Source organism: Castanea sativa, chromosome 12, assembly GCF_040712315.1.
Source record: "Castanea sativa cultivar Marrone di Chiusa Pesio chromosome 12, ASM4071231v1".
NCBI classification, from domain to species: domain Eukaryota; kingdom Viridiplantae; phylum Streptophyta; class Magnoliopsida; order Fagales; family Fagaceae; genus Castanea; species Castanea sativa.
In genome coordinates, this window is record NC_134024.1 from 34,160,537 (window position 1) to 34,183,982 (window position 23,446).

At 33.0% G+C, this 23,446-nt stretch overlaps 1 protein-coding gene across 1 annotated transcript; it reads left to right on the forward strand.

The window, feature by feature from the left end:
• Positions 1-951: 951 nt before the first annotated feature.
• Positions 952-23,212, forward strand: LOC142619834 (myosin-16). Its single transcript, XM_075793138.1, has 26 exons — positions 952-986; positions 2,297-2,425; positions 4,010-4,153; positions 4,264-4,409; positions 4,495-4,651; positions 7,094-7,152; positions 7,716-7,875; positions 10,132-10,281; positions 10,378-10,514; positions 10,602-10,748; positions 10,858-10,959; positions 11,290-11,347; positions 11,437-11,538; positions 12,985-13,022; positions 13,379-13,505; positions 13,592-13,762; positions 13,899-14,030; positions 14,108-14,217; positions 14,413-14,476; positions 14,754-14,931; positions 15,591-15,796; positions 15,880-15,999; positions 16,656-16,757; positions 18,562-18,701; positions 21,887-22,143; positions 22,736-23,212. The coding sequence occupies exons 1-26, from the start codon at positions 969-971 to the stop codon at positions 22,771-22,773; spliced, it is 3,192 nt and encodes a 1,063-aa protein (XP_075649253.1). The 5' UTR covers positions 952-968; the 3' UTR covers positions 22,774-23,212.
• Positions 23,213-23,446: the final 234 nt, after the last annotated feature.

A 23,446-nucleotide genomic window follows, 5' to 3' on the forward strand; every position in this document is an offset into this window, starting at 1 on the left:
CCAGAAATATGATGGGTGCATTTTGCACAGTTTATCTAGATACTCTTTTAACCCACAGCATCCCAATTATGCATATATTACAAGAATTTAATGGGCAATAGTTGTTACAATTGCTTTTGGAAAAATAAGTTTTCTCAAAATTAAAATTGATAAAATTAAAATCGATTATGGTGTAGGAGGATTAATTGAATTAGTAATATGACCAATTGAAAAATAAATGTTAGAAATTTTTTTCTAAATACATAATTAGTAATTTTGCATATAAAAAAGCATAAAAAATTAGTCAAAGTATATTTATATAAAAATTAGTAATATTTAAATAAAAAAGACTCCACTTGAGTAGACCCTGCTTCTCATTCTATATTATACCAAGGATCTAGTTCTCATATAGTTAGTTATGTGGTATGAGAATTATTGTAGTTATTATTTATTTATTTTACCCATTATGACTACTTTTACCCATTCAAATCTTCTCTCGTTAATTGTAATTATCAAATTATAAAAAATACATTTTTTCAAAAAAAATTAAAATTAAAAAGACAATCAAAAGTGTTAATTTACTCATGTAAAAAAAAGAAAAAGAAAATGTTAGTGGATAACTTAAAAGCATTAAGTTAAAACTTATTTTTAAAAACTTTTTATTAGAAAAGAAAATATAATTGATTTTTCTTAAAACTTTTTTTATATGTTATTAAAATTTTATTAAAATAATTTATTAACAAATACTTTAACGACACGAGTAAAAAAAAAAATATATTCAAAGTTTAAAAGAAAAAAAATTCAAAAGTGTTAATTTGGCCCTTCACGTGAGTGACACATGGATTGGAGTCCGACCCATGTTGATGATCCGGATTGTATTGATATTCTCTCACTTCAATCATACGGTGAAACAGAAAAAAGAAAAAAAAAATTGAAGTCAGAGAGGCAGAGAGAGAAGAGTTACAGAACCACAAGAAGTTCCAAAAAAAATGGCGACGAAACTGCAGGTCTTTGAAGAATGCCACTTCCAAAAAACATAGCCAATCCTAGAAAGAAAAAAAAAACGAATGTACATAGGAAAATATATTCTTTACTTCATGGTTGAAACACCTGGGCTGGGCAGCATTGTGTTTGGTTGGACATAGAACTTAATGGGTTCTTATTTTTTAATCTCTTGGTATAGTATTTGATGAGCAAATTCTGTTTAGGTGACCAACATATTGAATAGAAATGGTATGTGAGTTTTGTTTTCTAACCATGATTTCCCAAGTTGTGGATTTTAACAATGGACAATGTTTGTGTCAAAATATGGTTATTTAATCTCACTTCTAATTTTCATAACATGGGTTAATGTCTATTTCTCATAATCTTTCTTCGTTTTGGGTTTTTTTTTTGTTTTGTTTGTTTTATAAGTCTGTTTGGATATTCTGCATAGTTTTTGGAATTGTATTGTTAATAATTTTAAGCAAAAAGTGACTTATGGAAGACTAACTTAACACTATGTTTTGCTTTTAAGTTCTAAAATTACCTGATCAATGCTATTTAAAAATTAAAATACCATTTCTTAACCTTTTTGCATTTATTTTATTTATGTGAATCAGGGATATTGATATCTAGTGAATGTTTCTGCTTATTTGAATTAAGAACCTTGGTGTCTCTGAATTTTATGACACTGTTATTTTTGTCCATAACAAATTGTGAAAATTCAGAAATAAAAAGCATCAGGTTGCTGGATTTACAAAAGAAAAAAGGTTGATGGCATTTACAGACATTTTGTATGCATGCTATTCTTGTAAAACTCCCATTGAAGTAGAATATATTTGAAATATTTACATAATCTGAATTCAAATTAATATATTGGGGCCAGCTGACAGTAGTGCCAACTGTAGTAGGGATGTCCATATGGTTCTCATTTCTCAGTAGATTGATAATGTTATAAATTAAAAATGATCGTAATGATATCTATGCTTGGTTAATTTTCAACTACAGGTTTAAACTTTTGCTATAAAATCTTGAATGAACTATATCTAAGTGTGCTAATACCCATTGAGCTCTCTATCTGCCTGGTTTCTTTGTTTGGAAATTTATGAGCTAAAACATGAAATCCCTCTTGAGCTTCCATTTTATCGAATGTAAACATCAATGTATGTTGTGGCACACACCAATGCTAGCATTTGTATATGCATATAACAATTTTCTATTATGTTACTTGTGAGTGTGTTCTATTCTTGCCCTAAAAAAATGATGAGAAAATTTATATTTGTGTATCAGCTTTGATCTTAAGCATGTATAATATTGTAAATTTCAACTGCTGCAGGGCATGCCAAAGAACATTGTTATTGGCTCTCACGTTTGGGTTGGAGATCCAGAATTAGTTTGGATTGATGGACAAATAATAAATGTAAATGGAGAGGAAGCTGAGATTCAAACTAGTAATGGGAAGACAGTAAGTTGAGTTCATAAGATGTTAAATAATCTTCCCAATCTAACAGGCATTCAATCTTATGATTGTCTAGTTCAGTTTTCTATGATTACAATGTTCTTTGAATCTATTATTCGCTGCGTACAAGAATTTTTGAGATTTGAACTCCCTTTGCATTTTCAATTTTAGAGTGGTCATTTTCTGTTTTCAAATATTTCCTAAAAAAAAGGGAACATAGAGTAAAGGAGGAATTAAAAATAGTAGAAAAGGCTCGTCACGTTCCCAGTGAATAGGCTGTTTGGGAAACATTTTCTTGCAAATATGTTCCTGCAATATGTTTATTTTATATGTCAAGAGAGTAGGCTATAGTATATGAGAAGGACCAGGCATGTCCTTATCTTCCTGGAATTGTGTCCTTTAAATTGTTTGCAAATATTATGAACTTATGTGAAGGATCATTCCTTCTAATGGCTTTTTAATTGGCACGTTGTTTTCATGTGATTGAATAAGAAGAATATACAAGGTCATGACAATGTGGAAATATTATGTAGTACTAACAACTATTTAGAAACATGTCATCGCCTGGTCTAATTTTCTGAATTCCAATTAGTTTAACAAGGTTAGAAAGTTAAATTACTCTTTTCATGCATATAGGACATCTAAAGGTTTTTCTTCCATTTCTTTTCTTTTTTCTAATCGTAATCTGGATGAAGATTATCAGATTCTAAGAATCTTGTGGCGTCTGAAATATCTCAGATATCTCATTGATAAACTTTAATCTAGAATGACAATTATTCAGACACTACAATCACTCTCTTCTTGTAGAGGTAAATGATATTTGAGTTTTCATGTTTGAAAGTTTCACAGTTTTACATATTATTGATGTATTTAGTTTGATCAATCATGTTGTTGAGGGCTTAACAAATGTGTTTATAGCTTCATGATTTCTGACCCTCTAGCTATTTAAGAGTTATCATTATTATGTTATTATTATTATTAGTATTAGTATTAGTATTAATTTTGTGACTAAATTCAAAATTTCGAAACTTAAAGAGTAAGACACATATTTTTGTAACCTTTTCATTTCACAATAAGATTATAAGATTTCATTCGAAGACTAAAATGTGTTAAATTACTGGACTAATCATAAGGTAAATACCGTAACAATTCTATGCCCATGTTATTAGCTGGGGATACATGGACACTTCAAATGTATTCCTTAAATAATAAAGCTCTATATGTCCTTAAATTTCTTACAAGACTTAGTGAGCCTAATCTTGTTAGTGAATGGAGAAGTTCTAATTCATATACTTTTCTTAGTTTTAATATATTCATTCTTCTTCACGATTCTGTTCTTATAGGATTTTTATCATCCAATCCTTATTGTTTTTAGTGTCTTGCAGTAACTAATAAGGCTTTTATAAACTTATAGGAGCTTTTGAAAGGAAATATATTTATTTTCATAATTTTACAATTTTTTTATCAATAAATTTGTTTTCATTACAATGGGGAATCCTTGTGTTGTGTTTTCATCCTGCTACCGTATTTGTGTTTTATTGATTTTGTAAGCTGACTTTTTTCTTTACATCTTGCTTTGATTTCAACCAGGTTGTTGCAAATTTGTCAAAATTACATCCCAAAGACATGGAAATTCCTGAAGGTGGAGTTGATGACATGATTAAGCTAGAAAATTTGCATGAGCCTGGAGTGCTTCATAATTTGGCAACTAGATTTAAGATCAATGAAATTTATGTAAGATTAACTCGGTTTCAGTTTTATTTCTTTTAATGTTCACTATTGTAAGAGAATTATTAAATGCAGATTTGGGTGGCTCTGTTATAATACTTTTGACATAATGGCAGACTTATACTGGAAACATTCTTATTTCTATCAATCCATTCCAAAGACTCTCACACTTGTATGATGCTTCCATGATGAAACGTTACAAAGGAGCGGCATTTGGAGAACTCAACCCTCATGTTTTTGCAATTGCTGATGTTGCGTATAGGTAAACTTTTGTTTATTTTACATTCTACATTGTCTACTTAAAAGATGATGCAGTTTGTCTTCTGAACTGCTTAAATTTGAATCAGGGAAATGATTAATGAGGGGAAAAGCAACTCTATTCTGGTTAGTGGTGAAAGTGGGGCTGGTAAGACAGAAACCACCAAACTGCTTATGCGTTACCTTGCCTATTTAGGTGGCCATACTGCAGCAGAAGGACGGACTGTTGAACGACAAGTTTTAGAAGTAAGCTGGATGATCTAACCCTACCTTATAGTAGCTGAGGTTGAGAATATATATATATATATTGGCATCAAGAGTTAAGTAGATGCTTTTACACATGGCATTCAAAGTCAGAAGTCTGAAAACACATGGGCTGTATGAATAAGACAAACATGCCCATAAAAGTCAAAGACAATATGGTGTAGGCGTATTGAAGATTTTGGTCAATTTGAATCTGAAATATTTTCTGATTGGAATTGATGAAAGAAAATATGCAAGAGGTATAATTGGTGATAAATTACCGATTGAACCAAAAGTTTAAGCTGTTAGAAAATGATGAATTTAATCATTTAACCAATTTTCTACCAATTGGAATTTGATCAACTAGAAACCTTAACCTTAATTGAATAAAGTTAGTTAGGAGTCTAAAGTCACTAAATCTTTCATTTAAATGGATATTAAGTTACTTATGATATTAATTTGTGATTCAAGAGTATCTTTGAATGTCTGAAGATGGTGTAGCAGTGAAAAATTTTGTTCTGCTGAGTCTTCCAATATAAATCTTAAGCAAATTCTACATTCAATGTTTGCATTCTATAGTAGACCGCTAAGGGTTTCACTCTATAATATTTGATGACTTGTATTCATTTGAAGGCTGTAACAATTATAAGCTTATCTTTTTGTGATAATGTGTGTGTATATATATATATATATATTTTTTTTTTATCATGAATACCTCTGGTGTACTAGAGTGGCACTAATATAATACCTTTTTTTTAAAAGATAAAAAACTTATCCTTTTGTGATCATTACTTAGTTTTGGGTGTGACTCCAGTAAGTAAAAGTTAAATGTATTCACAAATTTAGATAATATCTTAAGATATGACGCTTTTGTCGCTTTGAGTACGATAAAAATAAACTGAAAAAGAGAGGTAAACCAGGCTTATATGGCTACAAATAGCATCTTCAACTGCTAGGACCATATAATATATTCTCAGAATTCCTATTATGACGATATTGTGGGATGAAAGACAACTTCACAAAATAATTTGCAGGTCGTAAACACTGCATGCCTTTGCAGAAACGGCTTCTAGTATGCTTGTGACATTGGATAAAACCAAAACAATGCAACATCAAATTAAACAACAGAAAAATAAAACTTATCAAAAAATAAACAACAAAAAAATAAAGGATAGACAATCTAGGAGTTATCACCATGCAAGAGAGAACCTTTAGGAATTAGCACCTAGGTTGGCTGGAGTTAGCACCAACCATTGGAAGAATTCCAAGATAAATTTTGTTATCAACCAAACTGTTACAATAATATGTGTACATTGACCACTAAAACTAAACCCTAATTCTAGTTGACTTAAGAAACCCTAATTCTAATTGACTAAGAAAACCTAATTCTAAATGACTTGGCAAATTCCAATTATTGAATTACAAAAATACTCGACTCTAGGAAATTAAATAAAAATACTAATAAATGTAATTAGCTTCTAATACCTAAAATAAAAATACAATTAACTCCAAAATTAAATAAGAATAAATTAAAATAAATATTTCTTTGTACTTCCCACATCAGCTTGTACAACAGATTTGTACAGTGCAAGGCATCTGCATGTACTTGAAAATATGATCTGTATGGTGGAGGAGAATAGAGTAGTAAATTAGGCATAAGGGTTGAGTAGAAGAAGTCATCTACTTGGAAATCTTTTCAAATAAGATATTCAGCAGCATAAAGGAAAAGGGTTAAACAAGTGTCACTTGAATTCCACAATTTGATTATTCAATCTCAGCTGGTTTGCCATGATTTATCTTATTCTGGATAGATCACCCACAAAGGCTCTTGATGTGAAGTTATACGCCTTGCTCAAAGGACACAATATGAATGTATTATTAATGTTTTCTTAATCAACAATATTTGAAATCAAGTCCTACACAGCTACACCTTTATCAGCAGAATCAAGGCCTAGTGGCCGCAGTATGATTAACGTTCTGGGAGCTTGGACAATGGGCATGGCATTATATAACACTATTCTTAGTTCATTCCTGTAAGCTGGACTAGAAGATAAATAAAACATTTAGAATCTGCCTCAAAAGTATAAAATTATTTAAAAATATGACTTATTCTCAGCAAATTCTTTTGTTGTGTATTGAATTCCTATACCATTTTCAGTCTCTATATCATGAAAAGCAATCTCATGGCATTCTGGAGGATATTAGAGCAGTTAGCCTATGTTCAAACTATTTATGGACTTTCTTTCTTCATCTATTTACGATGAAATTTATAATCCAACTTGCAGTGTATAATTTCCTCCTTAATATGTATGTTGAGATCTGAAGTCTTGCGTGGGTTTTCTCTATAAATAAATTTATGTTAATTTCATCTCTTTTTCAATTAGGTTTTTAATAAATTTTAACTTGGACATTTCTGAAGCTTTTGTACAAACTAATATGTTGCAGTCAAACCCTGTTCTGGAAGCATTTGGCAATGCAAAAACTGTTAAAAATAACAATTCCAGGTGAGAAATTTATACTAATCTTTAGATTGTGCATGTTTTAATGTGTCAATAATTATAAATATATATTATATATTTTAATATGTCATTGATGAACCTTTCTTTACATTTTGACTTATTGGCTGTGACAAAAACACCCTGCTTCTATCTCTCCATACATACATGTGCATGCATATGTACACACACACACACACACTCTAACACATACACATACACATACACGCATGTATGCATAAAGGGTTCCAATGTATTTTGATATCATAATCTATCCTGAGTTCATATGGACAATTTTAGCAATGAATTTATTTCTATGAGCATTGTATGGTTTTGACATTGTAGTCTGTATTTGCCAGTTAGGTTGCAGCATATTTCTTAATGGAAATAGGAATAGCAAAAGTATTTAGATTGTCTCTCATTTCCTTTTGTTCACATAAAACATTTCCCATGGAAACACCACATGTTATGACAAGATAAACCATCTCTTGCTCGTTTATATCACATAATATAAGACAATGTGATTTCCATAACATGTTGGCAGTCTGTACCTACTGATGTTCTCTACACAGTCGTTTTGGAAAATTTGTCGAGATTCAATTTGATAAGAAAGGAAGAATATCAGGGGCGGCCATTAGAACTTATCTTCTAGAAAGATCTCGTGTTTGCCAAATTTCAGATCCTGAGCGCAACTATCACTGTTTTTACCTTCTTTGTGCAGCTCCTCCTGAGGTAGGTGTCTTAGCTTATTTTTCTACTATTTTTGTTGTTAAATGACCTATTCCTTCAAAAGCTTAAGCTGTTAGTAAATGGTGAATTTATCCACTTAATCATAATTCTAACACTTCCCATCACTTGTGGGCCCAAACTCCCCGTTAATAAGTGGGGCCTAACATGTGAGATTTTTAACATTTTTATGTAAACTGGAGACAGGAATTGAACTTAAAACTCATGGTCTGATACCATGTTAAATTACTAAATAAAAGCTTAAACTATTAGGAATTGATCACTTAACCTTAATTCTATCATTTGTTTTGCTGAAATACATTTCTGGTCCTTGAAATCATACTTATGTTCAATTTTCATCCTAATTTAAAAAGTTTCAATTTTGGCCTTGGAAAATTTACAAGTTAGAGTTATTGTCCTTCCATCCATCAGCCATTAATGCCACATCAGATTGTTACATTGCCGCATCATCCACTCCTTTAACTGCTTGTGCAGTTCAAGTAAAGTATGAGAAAAGATACAACATAGCTATGATAGCATGTGAGAATACAAAGAAGAAAATAAAATAATGTAAAAAGAGATAAAGTGAAAGCAAGAGAAAGAAAGAGAATGCAAGGAATTAGTGTGGTATGGAAGCCCTTGATGGCTAATCGTTATTATCAAACTTTTTGTATTACACTTGTTATACCACCAATTGTCCCCAAAACTTAAACAATTAGAAAATGGTAAATTTAATCATTTAACCATAATTCTAACACTTTCCCTCATGTGCGGGCCTAAACTCCCCCTTAATAAATGGGCCCAACACGTGGAGTTTTAACATTTTAACTCAGAATCTCTTGTTCTAATACCATGTTAAACCATAGCTTGTCTCAGAAGCTTAAGCTATTAGGAAAAGACGAATTTTTTAAACATAATTTTAACAAAAACTAATCCATAGTTAGGTACTTATAGTAGACTAAATCTTAGAGTAACTACATATTAGACCAGGGTTACAAGACTTGCAATATAAGTAGAATTAGGAAATCTTTGCTTGAACTCCAGGTAGGATTGGATAATAGACTTAACCCTTGACTGGGTTTGGGCTTGATATCTTTAACCTCACCCCCCCCCCCTCCCCCCCACTCTCAAAACTTAGGGTGTAAGCTTGAAGGCAACTTGAATTTTGGAGAAAAGTAAGACCTTATGGAAATCTTGACTAAATTGGATGTGTAGTGTGCTAGGCTGGACCAAATGAAGTGCAGAGGACAGGAAAGAATGAAGGCCAGATTTGTGTAATGATTAAGGCTTGAAGTTGATGGAGAGAGAAAGAAAGCCAATAAAGGCTACTAATAAGAGGCATGGTCTGAGTAACTTGGCTTGAAGATGATAAAGACGTCTGACCAAAAAGAAGGCTGATATAGGAGGCTACTGATTAGCGTGGCCTCTAATACTTAACCAAGATGATTGAGGACACTTGATTAAAAGGATTGTCGAAAATTAGGTATATAAGAAAAATGCATGTGCCCATTGAATGTAGTTTGAATCACTAAGACTGCCTTGTTAGAAAATATCAAATCTAGATGCTTTAAATGGTAGGGAGTAGATTGGGGTGACCTGTAGAGTGACTAGCAGCAGCAGTGAGAGAAGGCTCTTGAATTTTGCTATTGGAGATATGGATTATTATTGGTCACAAAAGTTTGGCTTTGATAATTAATGGAGATAGGGGTCTAGCTCTAACACCATATTAGAAAAGATATAACATGTGTCTAACACCGAAAATAAAATAATGTAGAGAGAGAAAGTGGAAGCAAGATAAAGAAAGAGAACGCACAATGTGGTTTAGCTTGACGGCCTAGTCTGTAGCGGAAAGCCCTTGATGGCTACGTCTTTACTATCAAGCTATGTGTATTACTCTGAACCCATAATAGGATATTTACAGTAGACTAAATCCATTAAACCAGGGTTACAAAACTTGCACTCCAAGTAGAATTAGGATTTCTTTGCTTGCACTCCAGGTAGTATTAGACAACAAACTTGGTCCTTGACTTGGATTGGGAATATAATTGACATCAAAGTTGATGGATGGAAAGACAACACTGCTACCTTTTAAAATATTTTGGGAATGAAATTGAAATTTTTAAATTTGAGGGATGAAAATTGAACCTCAGCCTTCTTTTAAGGACCAAAATTGTATTCAGCCTTTGTCATTTTCTCTGCTCGCTTGATTAAGATTTCATAAAAGTTAAATCATTTGAGTTAATAGATTCTAATTCTTACCAGGAGAAAGAGAGATACAAGTTGGGAAACCCTAAATCACTTCACTATCTTAATCAATCAAATTGCTATGAACTGGTTGGTGTAAGTGATGCTCATGATTATCTCACCACTAAGAGAGCCATGGATATTGTTGGAATAAGTCAAAAAGAGCAGGTAGTGCTTGGATCTAATCACTTCTTATCTGCATATGTTAAACGTATAAATGCAGTAAAACCAGGAATAACGTCTCTCTCTCTCTCTCTCTCTCAGGATGCAATTTTCAGAGTTGTGGCAGCAATTCTTCATCTTGGCAACGTTGATTTTGCTAAGGGGGAAGAAAGTGATTCATCAATTTTAAAAGATGAAGAATCCAAATTCCGTCTTCAAATGACAGCAGATCTTCTCATGTGTGACTGAAGATTTTCTATTATCAATGTACAATATTTCTTTCTCTTTTGCATGTGACTTATTTGTTGATCTTGTACTTTTCTTAGGTGTGATCCTCATGCATTGGAAGATACATTGTGTAAGCGTGTAATGATTACCCCAGAAGAAATTATAAAGAGAAGTCTTGATCCTAATGGTGCAGCAGTTAGTCGGGATGGTTTAGCAAAGACAATATATTCTCGCTTGTTTGATTGGTAAGATGCTGGATTTGGATCATAGTTTTCAGGTTTTGTAATTCCCGGATACTCTCTTATTTCTGTGAAGAAGACTCATTTACAGGTGCATGAATTTTATTGCTTCCAGGTTGGTGGAAAAAATCAATCTCTCAATTGGGCAAGATCCATCCTCAAAATGTCTGATCGGGATCCTTGACATTTATGGTTTTGAAAGCTTTAAAACTAATAGGTGATCATTGATTAACTAGTTACATTACTGCATATTTGTGTCTATGAGAGTACATGTTCATAGAAGATCAGTTAATTCAATTAATTCAATTACTCCTGAGCTTACACTTCTCGCCTACCAAAGGGTGACTTGGATTACTGACTTCCTGAATTGATGTTGTTTGGAGTGCCCACAGAGGCCACTGGAATTGGTGATTGATACATTGATTAATGAATTACAAATGAAAATCGGATGTTTGAATGGCATAGATAAAATCACTTACAGATCTTGAGCTTGGTATCTAAAAAAAAACATTATCCTGATTTAACTTTTTATATTCATTTTTGGCAGTTTTGAGCAGTTTTGCATTAATTTTACAAATGAAAAGCTGCAACAACATTCCAACCAGGTATGAGGTTAGTCATATTTGACAACTTTACAGTTTACAGTTCACTGATTTTCCTCAACATACAATCTAAATATGATGATGTCTTTCAGCATGTGTTCAAGATGGAGCAAGAGGAATACACAAAGGAGGAAATTGATTGGAGCTACATAGAATTTGTTGATAATCAAGACATCTTAGATCTTATTGAAAAGGTTTCCTTACCCTTTTTCTTGTAGTTTGATACCTATCCACTCATTTGGGCAATGATCTAAAGTTATCTTAATTAATTGTATTAAACACCTCAAGACAAGGAAAATGCCTATGTGCATGAGCACGAATTCTATAGAGGGTATGCCTACCCAACTTAAAATTACTCAAGGGGAACTTGCTCTAATGTGGCATTCTGCCACATAGGAGCGCAGTGCTACCATGGAGACCAAAAATTTATTGTGTTCAAAGTAAAAAGTACAAATTTATACTTATATTTTGTTACCATTTGTAACAAAAATAGGTATTTTATAATCACAAAATAATCCTAATTCACCTTTCCACTTCATGCACCTTTCTTTTATCCTATGATTCTATTTCTTTTAGTCTCTCCTTTTTTATGAATTATTGATCCAAGATATCCAAAGCTCACATTCTTTGGTATCTCTTGACTATTAAGTCTTACAAACCCTTCATCTTTTTTTCTACTTTTACTAAACTTACATTTCATTTACTCTATTTTCGTCCGACTTAACTGAAAACCTTTTTTCTCTAAAGCACCTGCCAAATTTTATAACTTGACATTAGTTCCATGCCTAGTTTCATCCACTAAAACTATATCATCTGCAAAAATTGTACACCGTCTTGAATTTATTTAGTGAGCTCATCTATTACTAGTGCAAAGAGACATGGACTTAATGTTGATCATTGATGCAAACTTACATTGATAGGAAACTCACTTTCAATGCCTCCACTTGCTTTCAGTCACACTAGTTCATACAAATCCTTAGAGTCCATTTGCATTAGCTTTTAGAAAATGTGCATTTTGACAAGAAAAAAAAAGAGGCAATTTTAAAAGTTGCGTTTTGAAGATGTGTGCTTTTTTTTTTTTTTTTAAACACAATTAAGGGTTGGCAAAATCTTTGAAAAGTGCTACTATGAAAGTGTGAAAATTCAATTTTCTAGTTATCTTAAAAAAGCCTTCAAAGAGCTGCAATTTTCAAAAGCACTATTGCCCTAGTTTTAGTTTTAAAGACAATTTTTTTTTTTTCTCTTAAAAGTGCAAGGCCAAATGCTTTTTTTTTTCATTTAAAATCTCTCTCTCTCTCTCTCTCCGTTTTTTCTTCATAAAAGTGCAAAATGAATCTTTAATTAATATATTTTAGAGGAACCTTTTTACTGTTTGTAACGAAGAAAACAAATGCAATTAGAGTCTGTCACTTGTAGTATAATATAATGGGGAATAGAGAATCTCATCATGTCTTTCCGATGTCATATCCAACGGAAACATTGAGGCAACAATTAAATAAAAAACTTAACATAGATCCTATTTATCATCATATCTTGTTGTAGTTTATTTCCAGGTTGTTCATTTAGCAGTTCAGATATGAGTATTTGATTTTCTGAATTAGCTATCATTCACCTATCTTTAATGCATAGCCTTTTTGCAGAAACCAGGTGGCATCATTGCTTTGCTGGATGAAGCTTGGTATGTTAAACATTTGTTTTATTCTTGCTTTGCTATAGTACGTTTGAATGTGTATATTAGGCCAATCAATGCCATTTGTTCAATATCACAATCAATCAGATGCTGAAGCTATCTGATCCATAAATTAACTTCTTTGTCTAGCTTTGAGCACCATATAAAGACACAGTCTTTAATTTTGAAATTTAGCAAGCAAGGTAGGGCATGAGGAGGACACAATAATCCAACATCAAGCTTAGCGGAAATGAATCCCATGAATTTGATAATATCAAGTTTTAAGGCAGTCTATGTGCTCTTTATTTGGAGGGCTTAATTTTATTTTTATAAATTTCTTATTTGTTTAACATTTCTGTTTACAGCATGTTTCCAAAGTCAAATCATGAAACCTTTTCACAAAAGCTTTACCAGACATTCAAAGATCATAGACGCTTTATCAAGCCAAAACTGACACGCTCAGATTTTACCATTGTTCATTATGCAGGAGAGGTAAGTTTGATGATCTATTCTGCTGTTTTATTTAATTGTTTGTATGTGGGCTGCTGTTGAAGTATATTCACTTATGAACTTTTCAGGTTCGGTATCAGTCGGATCAATTTTTAGACAAAAACAAAGACTATGTTGTTGCTGAACATCAAAATTTGTTGAGTTCTTCCAGCTGTCCGTTTGTAGCAGGCCTTTTCCCTTCTCTTTCTGATGAGGGAGCCAAATCATCCAAATTCTCATCTATTGGTTCTCGTTTTAAGGTATCTTCTTTTCTATCATCTTTTTTACAACTCTGGTGATTTTACCTCAAGTGAGTTACAGAAATTGGAAGGAAAACTATTTATCAAGTTCTGCAATATATTATCAACAACTCATGTTCTGATCTATTTGGTGCAGCTACAGTTGCAACAGTTGATGGATACACTAAATTCCACAGAGCCCCACTACATTAGATGTGTGAAGCCAAATAATTTTTTAAAACCTGCAATATTTGAGAATATCAATGTCTTGCAACAACTACGTTCGGGTGTAAGTGAAATCTGGAGTTGTGTTGCGCTATTATTTATTAATGTTGGTGCATGTTATACTCATTTTTATTTGTGTAGGGTGTTCTAGAAGCGGTCAGAATCAAATGCGCTGGATACCCTATTCACAGGACCTTTGATGATTTTCTAAATCGATTTGGTAGTCTTGCACCAGAGGTTTTTGAAGGGAAGTAAGTATCACTTTAGCTCTAAACTAAATAACAATTCTGTCATCATATTTTTTCTTCACTGGCCTATCTGCAAGTTCTTTCTTGTCTTTTTCTTCAACAAATAAAATTACTTATAAAAACAAAATTCAAGTTCTTTGTCATGTTTGCTGATCTTACATTGTAAAATTATCTTTTCTGAAACTATGCATTTGTTAGCAGCTATGAAGAAGAGGTAGCATGCAAAAAGATTCTGGAGAAGATGGGGCTTACAGATTATCAGGTAATACCAGAACCCTTTACGGGTTGAAGAGAGACTTGCTGTCTGGTAACCCTTAAAATTAAAATCATAATACTTTGAGTGCTCTGGATATACTTATGGCCAAAACTTGGTGGACACCTGCGGTTTTTTTTTTTTTTTCAAGGGAACTTCAAATTTACTATTGATGTATTATTCAACTAGCTATAAATTGCATATAATCATATTAACTGATATATTGGTTTACATCCTTCTTGTGCAAGATATTGTATAGGCAATTGACCCATAAATGGTTTTCCAGATAGGTAAAACAAAGGTTTTCCTAAGAGCTGGTCAGATGGCCGAGTTAGATGCACAGAGAGCAAGCATACTTGGCATCTCAGCCAAGGTCATCCAAAAACATATTAGAACCCATATTACTCGTAAAATGTTTGTTAAAAAGCGGAAGGCTTCTATTCATATACAATCCTTCTGGAGAGGTAAGTCCATCAAATGCTCATTTCTTGGAAATTTACTTGTTAAATTAACAATTAACGATTGTCCTAAAAGCTTAAATTATTGGGATATGGTAAATTTAATTATTTAACCGCATATTTCTAACATTCTCCCTCACGTGTGGGTTCAAACTCCCTTTTAATAGGTGAGACCCAACATGTAGGATTTTTAATAGAAGGTAGCGTGGAGGAGATAAGGATCGAACTCAGGACCTCCTGCTCTGATAACATTTTAAATTACCGATTGTCCCAAAAATTTAATCTATTGGGATATGGTAAATTTAATCATTTAACCTCATACTTCTAATATAGTACCATCATGTTTAGAATGCATTATTTATAGGGTCATGTTAACAAGTGTCCTTAGGGCAATTGTTAATAAACCATTTTAGGAAAATTTTGATACTACTTTTATGGAAAATATAAAAAGCCGTAACAAAATTAATTGCTTTTTTCTTTTCCCATAAAAAATTTCTAAAAATATATTCTAAATCAATGTCTTAGGGCATCTGTTAACTTTTTCCTTGTTTGTATACCTGGAACTTGTTGGCTGATGCTTGTACCATGTGACTATGGGCCATCATTTTATGCAGTTTTTCTACTGGCTGCATTTAGATTTTCTATCTTATTGTTATAATTTACAGGGGAACTGGCTCGCAAATTATATAAGCTCATGAAAAGAGAGATAGCTACTGTCATAATTCAGAGAGATTTGCGTAGACACCTGACTAGAAAAGCATACATCAGAATTAAATTATCTACAGTGGTCTTGCAGACAGGTTTACGGTCAATGGTTGCTCGTATTGAATTTAGATACAGAGTGCGCACAAAGGCTGCAATTGTCATTCAGGTATTACATTGTTGTTTTGTAATGCATAGTATAAATAGTTTGTTGCTTTTGATGTTTTCAAGGAATGATAATAACATTTGCAGGCCAATTGGCGCTGCCATAGAGCTTTCTCAGACTATAAGAAGCTTAAGAAAGCATCAATCATTTTACAGTTCAGATGGAAAGTAAGAATTGCCAAGAGAGAACTTAGTAAACAAAAGATGGTAAATATCACCATTCTTCTATTGTTCTGTTGTTAAAATATTAAGTAATTCTTTTTCAAAGTTCAACATCCTTCTAAACTTTGAGTACAATGCAACTTTTGCATACCGTTTCATTGTAGCTAATGCCTTTCTACCTTCTATACTGGTACCTAATCTTGTTATTAATAATGAGCTGTCTCCCTTACCAGGATTATATGCGCCAATTAACATTATGAGGGCTATCTGTTTCTTCTCCCTGTAAATACATTATAATGAAAATAAACTATGATAATAGAACCCATTCAATTATGTTCCATTTCAATGCATTCAAAATATCTTTATGAACCTTCCATCCTCTCTCTCTCCTTTTATGTGTGTGTCCAGATGTACATGTCTATTATTGTTACTTGAAAATGTTAATAGTTCAGAGAGATTCAAATATTTTCACCTCTAGCTTCTCACTTTTTAGTAATTATGATTTTCTTATTCTTTTATACATGGTTAACTTCTCTTAGAGAATTGTGTTAAGGATTAAGAACATGACATAATTGTCTTAGTATTGAAACTGAGTGGTGCAAATCCTGCTATTATATTTACTGCAAAATCAGAAACACAATTCTAAGTTAATGAAAAAACTACATTGCTTGTCAATGAATGTAAATTATCATGTTGTCCAGGAAGCAATCAAAGCAGCTTCCCCAGTAATCAGAGAACCCTCACATTCTAACATAGATGCTGAAAAGATTGAGACTCTCACCATGGAAGTGAAAAATTTGAAGGTAATACTTATTAAGCCTATATTTCTTGAAATGTTTCAGGCTCCCAGAATTCTCCATTTTCCTTTTGTTTTCCCTCCATGACAAGAAAAGGTTACATCGATTTTTATATTTTGCATCTTAGGCATCTGACAATGTAAATGTTATGACCCAAAAGATGTTCATGCTGATATAATAAATTATTATTTTTTCCTTATGAAGAGTAAGGCCGGATCACCAATAGAGAATTTAGTATATAAAAGATCATTTTAAAGTTATAAGCCAATATATCTAAAGGCAGTCCCATAATTTTACAAATGTTAATAAAATATGTAAATAGAGAAGCCAACAACTCTAGAGTTTTGCTCTCACAATCTTTTCACATTCTCTCCCTGGTCATCAACACAACATGGTTCAAACATTGTTTGTCTATGAGTTCTAAGGTTCAAGTCTTGGTGACTCTAATTTCCAGTAATTTCTTTATTTCTGCACGTGCAGTGTCTGCAATTGGGTATACAATATAAGAGGGGCCTACACATGAGGGGAAAGTTAATAGCAGTGTGTTTGTGAGGTTGATATACACTGTTATCCCAACAGTTTTAACTTTTAATTGGATCCCCTAACACCCGTAGCAATTGGATTTTCCCCCCACCTTAAATCTGTTGTTAGTGTTGGTTTAAGGCAACTCAATTCACAAAAACATTTAGAGTATATCTCAGTTATGGCTTGCAGATTAGCAAATATTGCCAATCTAAGATCAAACTGGAGCTGAATGAATTTTTTCATGACTTGAATTCAAGTGTTTTACATTTTGACATGGCCAAGCTTCAGCTATTAAATAGTTGGTTTGGCTCAGCTGAACTTGTTTGCACCTGAGTTAGAGGTTTGAGTAGAGCTTTTCTTTTTTTCACGATCTAAGTTACTCCTATATCAGTGTTGTCTGCATAATATTTGGCAAAGGCTTTTTTCGTTGATTGCACGAGCTAGCCAGCCAATCCAGCCGTTTTCTTGCTTGCTTAAAAAAGAGTTCCGACTACGGGCCGTTGCCCTGACCTTAAAGCTTCATGTAACTACAGTTTTCTTTTTCTCTGATCCCGGACTTGCCTACTTGACTTGTGAAATCCGCTTTGCCTAAACTAGATAAGGAAAAGGAAAGAAGAGATTCTCTAAGCTTTAGCCTTACAACAAGCTAACACAACTGAACTACCGAAAACAGCTTTCTTTATATGAGCCGACTGCAGAAGCAGAAGGAGGTTACTGCGGTGACCAAGCTATGAGTCACTGCAGGATTGATGGTTTCATGTGACATAGAAATACCCAAGTAAAAAAACTGCCCTTTGCCCTACCTTATGATGTGGGTCATCAACTTGTGAACTTGTGTGCCTCTAGTTGGCTCATGTTTCCATAAAATATCCATCCTCTTCATTTCTTCCTGATCATGCTATGTCACTTGACCTCTCCTCATCTTACATACTATCTTCAAGTTATCAAGACTGGATTGATGTATGGTTTCTTTCTACATCAACTTGCTATGCATCCATTTTTGTGTATCGTTCTTCTCCACACTACATCAACGGTCAAGGCTTGTTGATTTTATATCCACTACATTGATCATCTTCCAATTGGAAGCACATGTACAATGTACTTCATCCATGAAACATAACAAAGAACATTACTATTGATAGAAGAAGTTGGGGAAGAATGTGTCCTTGTTTAACTTGTTTTGTTTGTTGGCACATCTTGTTGATACTAATGTTTCAGATTTTCTGGTCCAGGCATTCAGACTTCCTTTGTTAGTCAAACTTTGATGTGGTGTTACATTTCACAGGCCTTGCTGCGGGCAGAAAAACAAAGAGCTGATGAGTGTGAAAGGAAATATGTAGAAGCCCAGATAACAAGTGAAGAAAGACGTAAAAAATTAGAAGAAACTGAAAGATTAGTTCATCAACTTCAGGACTCCTTCAACAGGTAGTATTAGTATGATGCTCCATAAGAATGATATAATCTCACAATTCTTGATTAGCAAATTGTTTTATGGAAAATGTTAGGTGTAGAATTTGAAACGGTGCTTCCTCGAGAGAATTAATCAAATCTAGCAATAAATTAGGTCAACCATGCTTGCTTATGACCAAATTCATTGCTAAATTTTGTGGAAGCAATTCTCTCTACATAACTGTGTTTCTAAAAAGATAGTTTGGCAGGTGCATATTTTATCCTTTTTTTTCTTGGTGGGGAGAGGGTGGCTAGGGAGAAAGAGGCATTGGAGGCCAGTTGGGCCAACTGACTACTTAATGGGAGGTAGCTCTCTCTCCTCCCTTCAGTCCTCCCAGGGAAGATGAAATCCAATTAAAGCCTACTGGTTTTATGAGTGAATGTCATGTTAAAGAAACTGTCATAATGATGTGGTGAGAGCTGAAATATGGTGTAGAAAGAATGGTTTAGAAGAAATTTCCAGGAATAAAACAAGATTACTGCTCGTAGAAGAAAATAGGATTGAAATTAAAACACTAAAATATCGATCTCCAGGCTCAATGGGCTCAAAGAGTTAAAAACAAATTTAAATCTGAAATTTTATAGGTTATATAAAGAAAAGGCAGCCTACAATGACTCGAAAAGGGTATATTATAACCTTTAGCAACCCTTTTTTTTGGTAGAACCTTTAGCAACCTTAGGATCCTAGCCCTTCATCTTACACATAGAAATTAAATCCTTAACATCTAACTTCATTAAAAGTCACATGCTAGTCACAAGACCTCTTAAAATACTCAAGACATAGTAATTAACTTAAACATAAGCAACATAGGCAAGAGCTTTGTGATTCAGTGACATTACTTAGTTCTTCCCATGTGTAGAACCTAGATTCAAATGTCCTCTCCCCACTTCTAAGCCAAATAAATAAATAAATAATAGAGAAATAAAATGCAATGGACTAATGTCCCTTTTCTTTTTGTCCTTTGGGCTTAAATTCTCCTACATCACAAATTTATTGAAGATCTTGAAAATTTCAGCCCTTGGGAGATTAACAAGTGGGAAGTTAACCACTTGGAAGATCTTGAAAAAAATTTCTTGCTGTATCTGTTATTTTTTCAAGTATATAGTGTTCATAATCGTGAACACAATGTACTTTTTGTTCACTAAAACTTTTGTTACCTATAAAAAAAAGGTGTTCATGCAGAACAATGAATGCTCTAATAACCAAACGGATGCCACACTATTTTTCCAAAAGGGATTTTGCTGGGAATGAAATAGGGAAAATAGAATAAAACTAGGAATAAGCTTGTAGTATTGCTTGGAATCAGCACCAAGTGAGGATAGAGAACTAATCAGCACCAAACCATTGGCATAATAGCAAAAAAAAATTTATTCATCCATTGTCAACTTGTCTCTGTTGAAGTATATATTGCACTCATATAAACTATTATGACTAAACTCTAATCCCAATTGACTTGGATCAAAGACAAATTATTGTATCAGGAAAATAAACTTAACTTGAGGATATTAAATAAAATACTAATAACCTTTTAGCATAGCTAATTAGACCTAATATAAAATCCAATGGACAGAAAAAATATAATCAATATCTAAAATTTAAATACAAATTAATCAAAATAAAATTGTTTACGTACTCCCCACATTGGCATAGTACTTTGTGACAATCATTTTCCTCTTTTCTACTTTTTCTTTCCCTTTGATGCTGGTCTTCTGAGTGGCAAATGAATGAAGTAAATGATGGTACATTTTATTTTTTGATGACAGGGAAACATGTTATTTGAGTCTAGATCTAAGAGCTTGCTACCTACTTAAGTGTGAAATAGAAAGAAATTTTCCAAGAGATGAAAGAGGAATGCAAAAGATACTTGAAGCATTAAAATAAATATTAAAGTGTATTAAATTATTTAAGTCAAGATCTTAGGAATTTGAAATAGAAAGAAATTTGCGAGAGATTGAAGAGGAATGCAATAGAAATTTGAAAAAAAATAATTAAAAAGTTTACTTATAAAAAAACAAACATTAACAAAAAGAAAGAATTTTAATTTTTAATAATTTAAAAATCGTATTGAAGAAAAGAAGCTACCTTACGCATATATGTAATATAGTGAAAAGAATAGGAGTTACATTCAGAAAGAAAGAAATTCAATGAAATCTAAAACGTTGTAAAAATAAAACACAAGGCCATTCAAACGTCCTAACAAGAGATTACTTCATTTGGACACCTAGTACTTCTCCGCCTTCAAAAGTACGATGATTCCTTTCTCTCCACAATATCCGAATAAATTTCAAACAAATGTGGAGTGTTTACCGAACCAATTAACACTTAGCAAGTCAACAACACTCTTCAGGATCACCAAATGGACACCAAACATAGAGAAGACAAGAGGCCATAGATAATGTGCATCATCACAATGCAACAACAGGTCGCTCACAGTATCCCCACTTCTCCTACATATAAGGCACCAATTGACCATGTTAGCCTCAGCTTCATAAGATTATCATTTGTATGATCTTTTCTAATGGTTCCGTCCATACAAATGATGCAATCCTTTTTGTTGCTTTAGCACACCAAATGCTCTTTCAAGGGAAAAACACATCAGTTGAGACTTGCAAAACCTCATAGTATGGGTGAAGATTAAATCTCCCATTGCCATTCAGATTCAACCTCAATCTTTTAGGGCCCACTCCACTTGGCATGTTGGAATACAAAATCTCAATCAATGGATCCACGGACTCTAACTTCCAATCATTGACATGTCTACTAAGTCTGATATTCCATACACACATCCTCCTGTGACCCTCTAGGTTGGATCAACTGAAGCATCTTTGTCAGCTGGAATTACAAACAACTTTTGGTATGCTATCTTTAAAGTTTGACTGTTACACCATCTGTCATGCCAAAATCTCATGTAGTTGCTATCTCCAACCTCAAATCTACATGGTCCACAAATCTCTCCCAACTTTCCTAAAGAATTTAAATGTAATAATGAATTAAAACATTAAAGAGAGAGGGGGCTGGGCAATAAGGAAATAAGCATGTTCCTGACGCAAACCTCTCTTCTACATCATTTATGTATTTGCATTTTTTACAAGTTATGACAACTTTTGTAACCTTTCACAGGTCATTTGACTAATACTGAATCTAATTTAGTGTGTCTCAGGATGACAAATTCTATGTCAAATCAAGTCTCAGAGCTGAAAATGATATTGTCTACATCAAATTTGAGTTCAATTTCTGGAAAATTTACTGGAGATGATCAGATTGAATTCATTTCAAGTGACTCAGATTCTTCATCATCTAGCTCTGATTTCACTTTTCCAGCTCCAGCTCCAACTTCAACTTCACCAACCTTTCCTTCTGTCAAGCCAAGTCCATTCCAGCTGATAATTCAAGATATTTCAGCAGCAGAATTATCAGGTCAGTTCTAGTTTCTTAGTGCAATTTGATTTCCCCATTATACATATTAATCCAGTAAATACTTTTCATTATCTTAATTTTGTAGCAATTAAACTAAGTTTTTGAAAGGAGTGAACCAAACACAAAGATTCTTGTGCATATATATTTTTGATAGGGTGATTTCTTAGCATAGAATAACTCTTCTTTATGATCTCGATTCATTTTCATGTACTGTCATATTTAACAACGAAATTCCTGTTTAATTTTAGAATTCTTAATTTATCCCTTGTTACTCCTGGAAGCAAAGTAATGGGTAGGCATGTATTTTCTGTACTGCAACCATACACATGATGGACCAGCTTGTTGACTACTGGGCTTATTGCAAACGAGAAAGTACTGACTTTGTCTGAAAGTTATCACTTATTGGAGCAAAATTCCCTTTGAAATACTTTCCCTCACATCTCCTCCTCTGATGCTACCCTCACATCTCAATTTCTCCTGGCTTCTTAAATGACATTATTATGTTCTACATTTATTTGCTACTTTCGGGAAAATAGGATGTTTCCATGTAACCGCGTGACATTTCTTTCTCTTGGATTGTTGCACTGTGCAGGATTTGAAAGTGAGAGGGCATTTGATGATTTCTTCTGATGGAACTTCTTTCTGATCAATCTAGCTTAGGTAATTAGTTCCATAAAATGTGGACCTTTTGGAATTCTAGAATAGGCATACAATTTAAAGAAGATCGTAGATGGACATAAAAGTTTCTCTAGGATGCTTTAGAACCAATTAGTCAGGTAATCTTAACAAAATCATCTTTGTAATTGTAGATTAATAATGTTAGTACACTGACGTTCATTCTGATTTTACCTCACTCTAACAACGGTCCAAAAGTGCAACCCAAAAAAAAAATATTCGTTAAACACTCAAAGCTATAGCATAGTTTATTCTTTGCTGCTTTGTATTTACTTTTTCTTGGTGATCAAATATGAAATTGTGAGGGGATCTGCATGGTGCTCTTCATCAACTCAATAGATCATTTATAGATGTAGAGACCTCAAAATCAACTGTAGAGAAACAGCAGGAGAACTATCACCTTCTAATCTATGTACAGCAAAGCAACAAGGCTTCACAAGAGGACATCAGTCTTATTGCAATATGTGCTACATTGGAGATAAACTCAAATCAATTGAACCATCTTTTTCTATTGAATAATTCTAACCATATGCTATTCTTTTGAGGTTTAATCTGCCATGATAACAGATTATTGTGCTATATCCTTTCTAACACTGCAGAGCTCCTTTAAACTTTGGAGCTACATTCT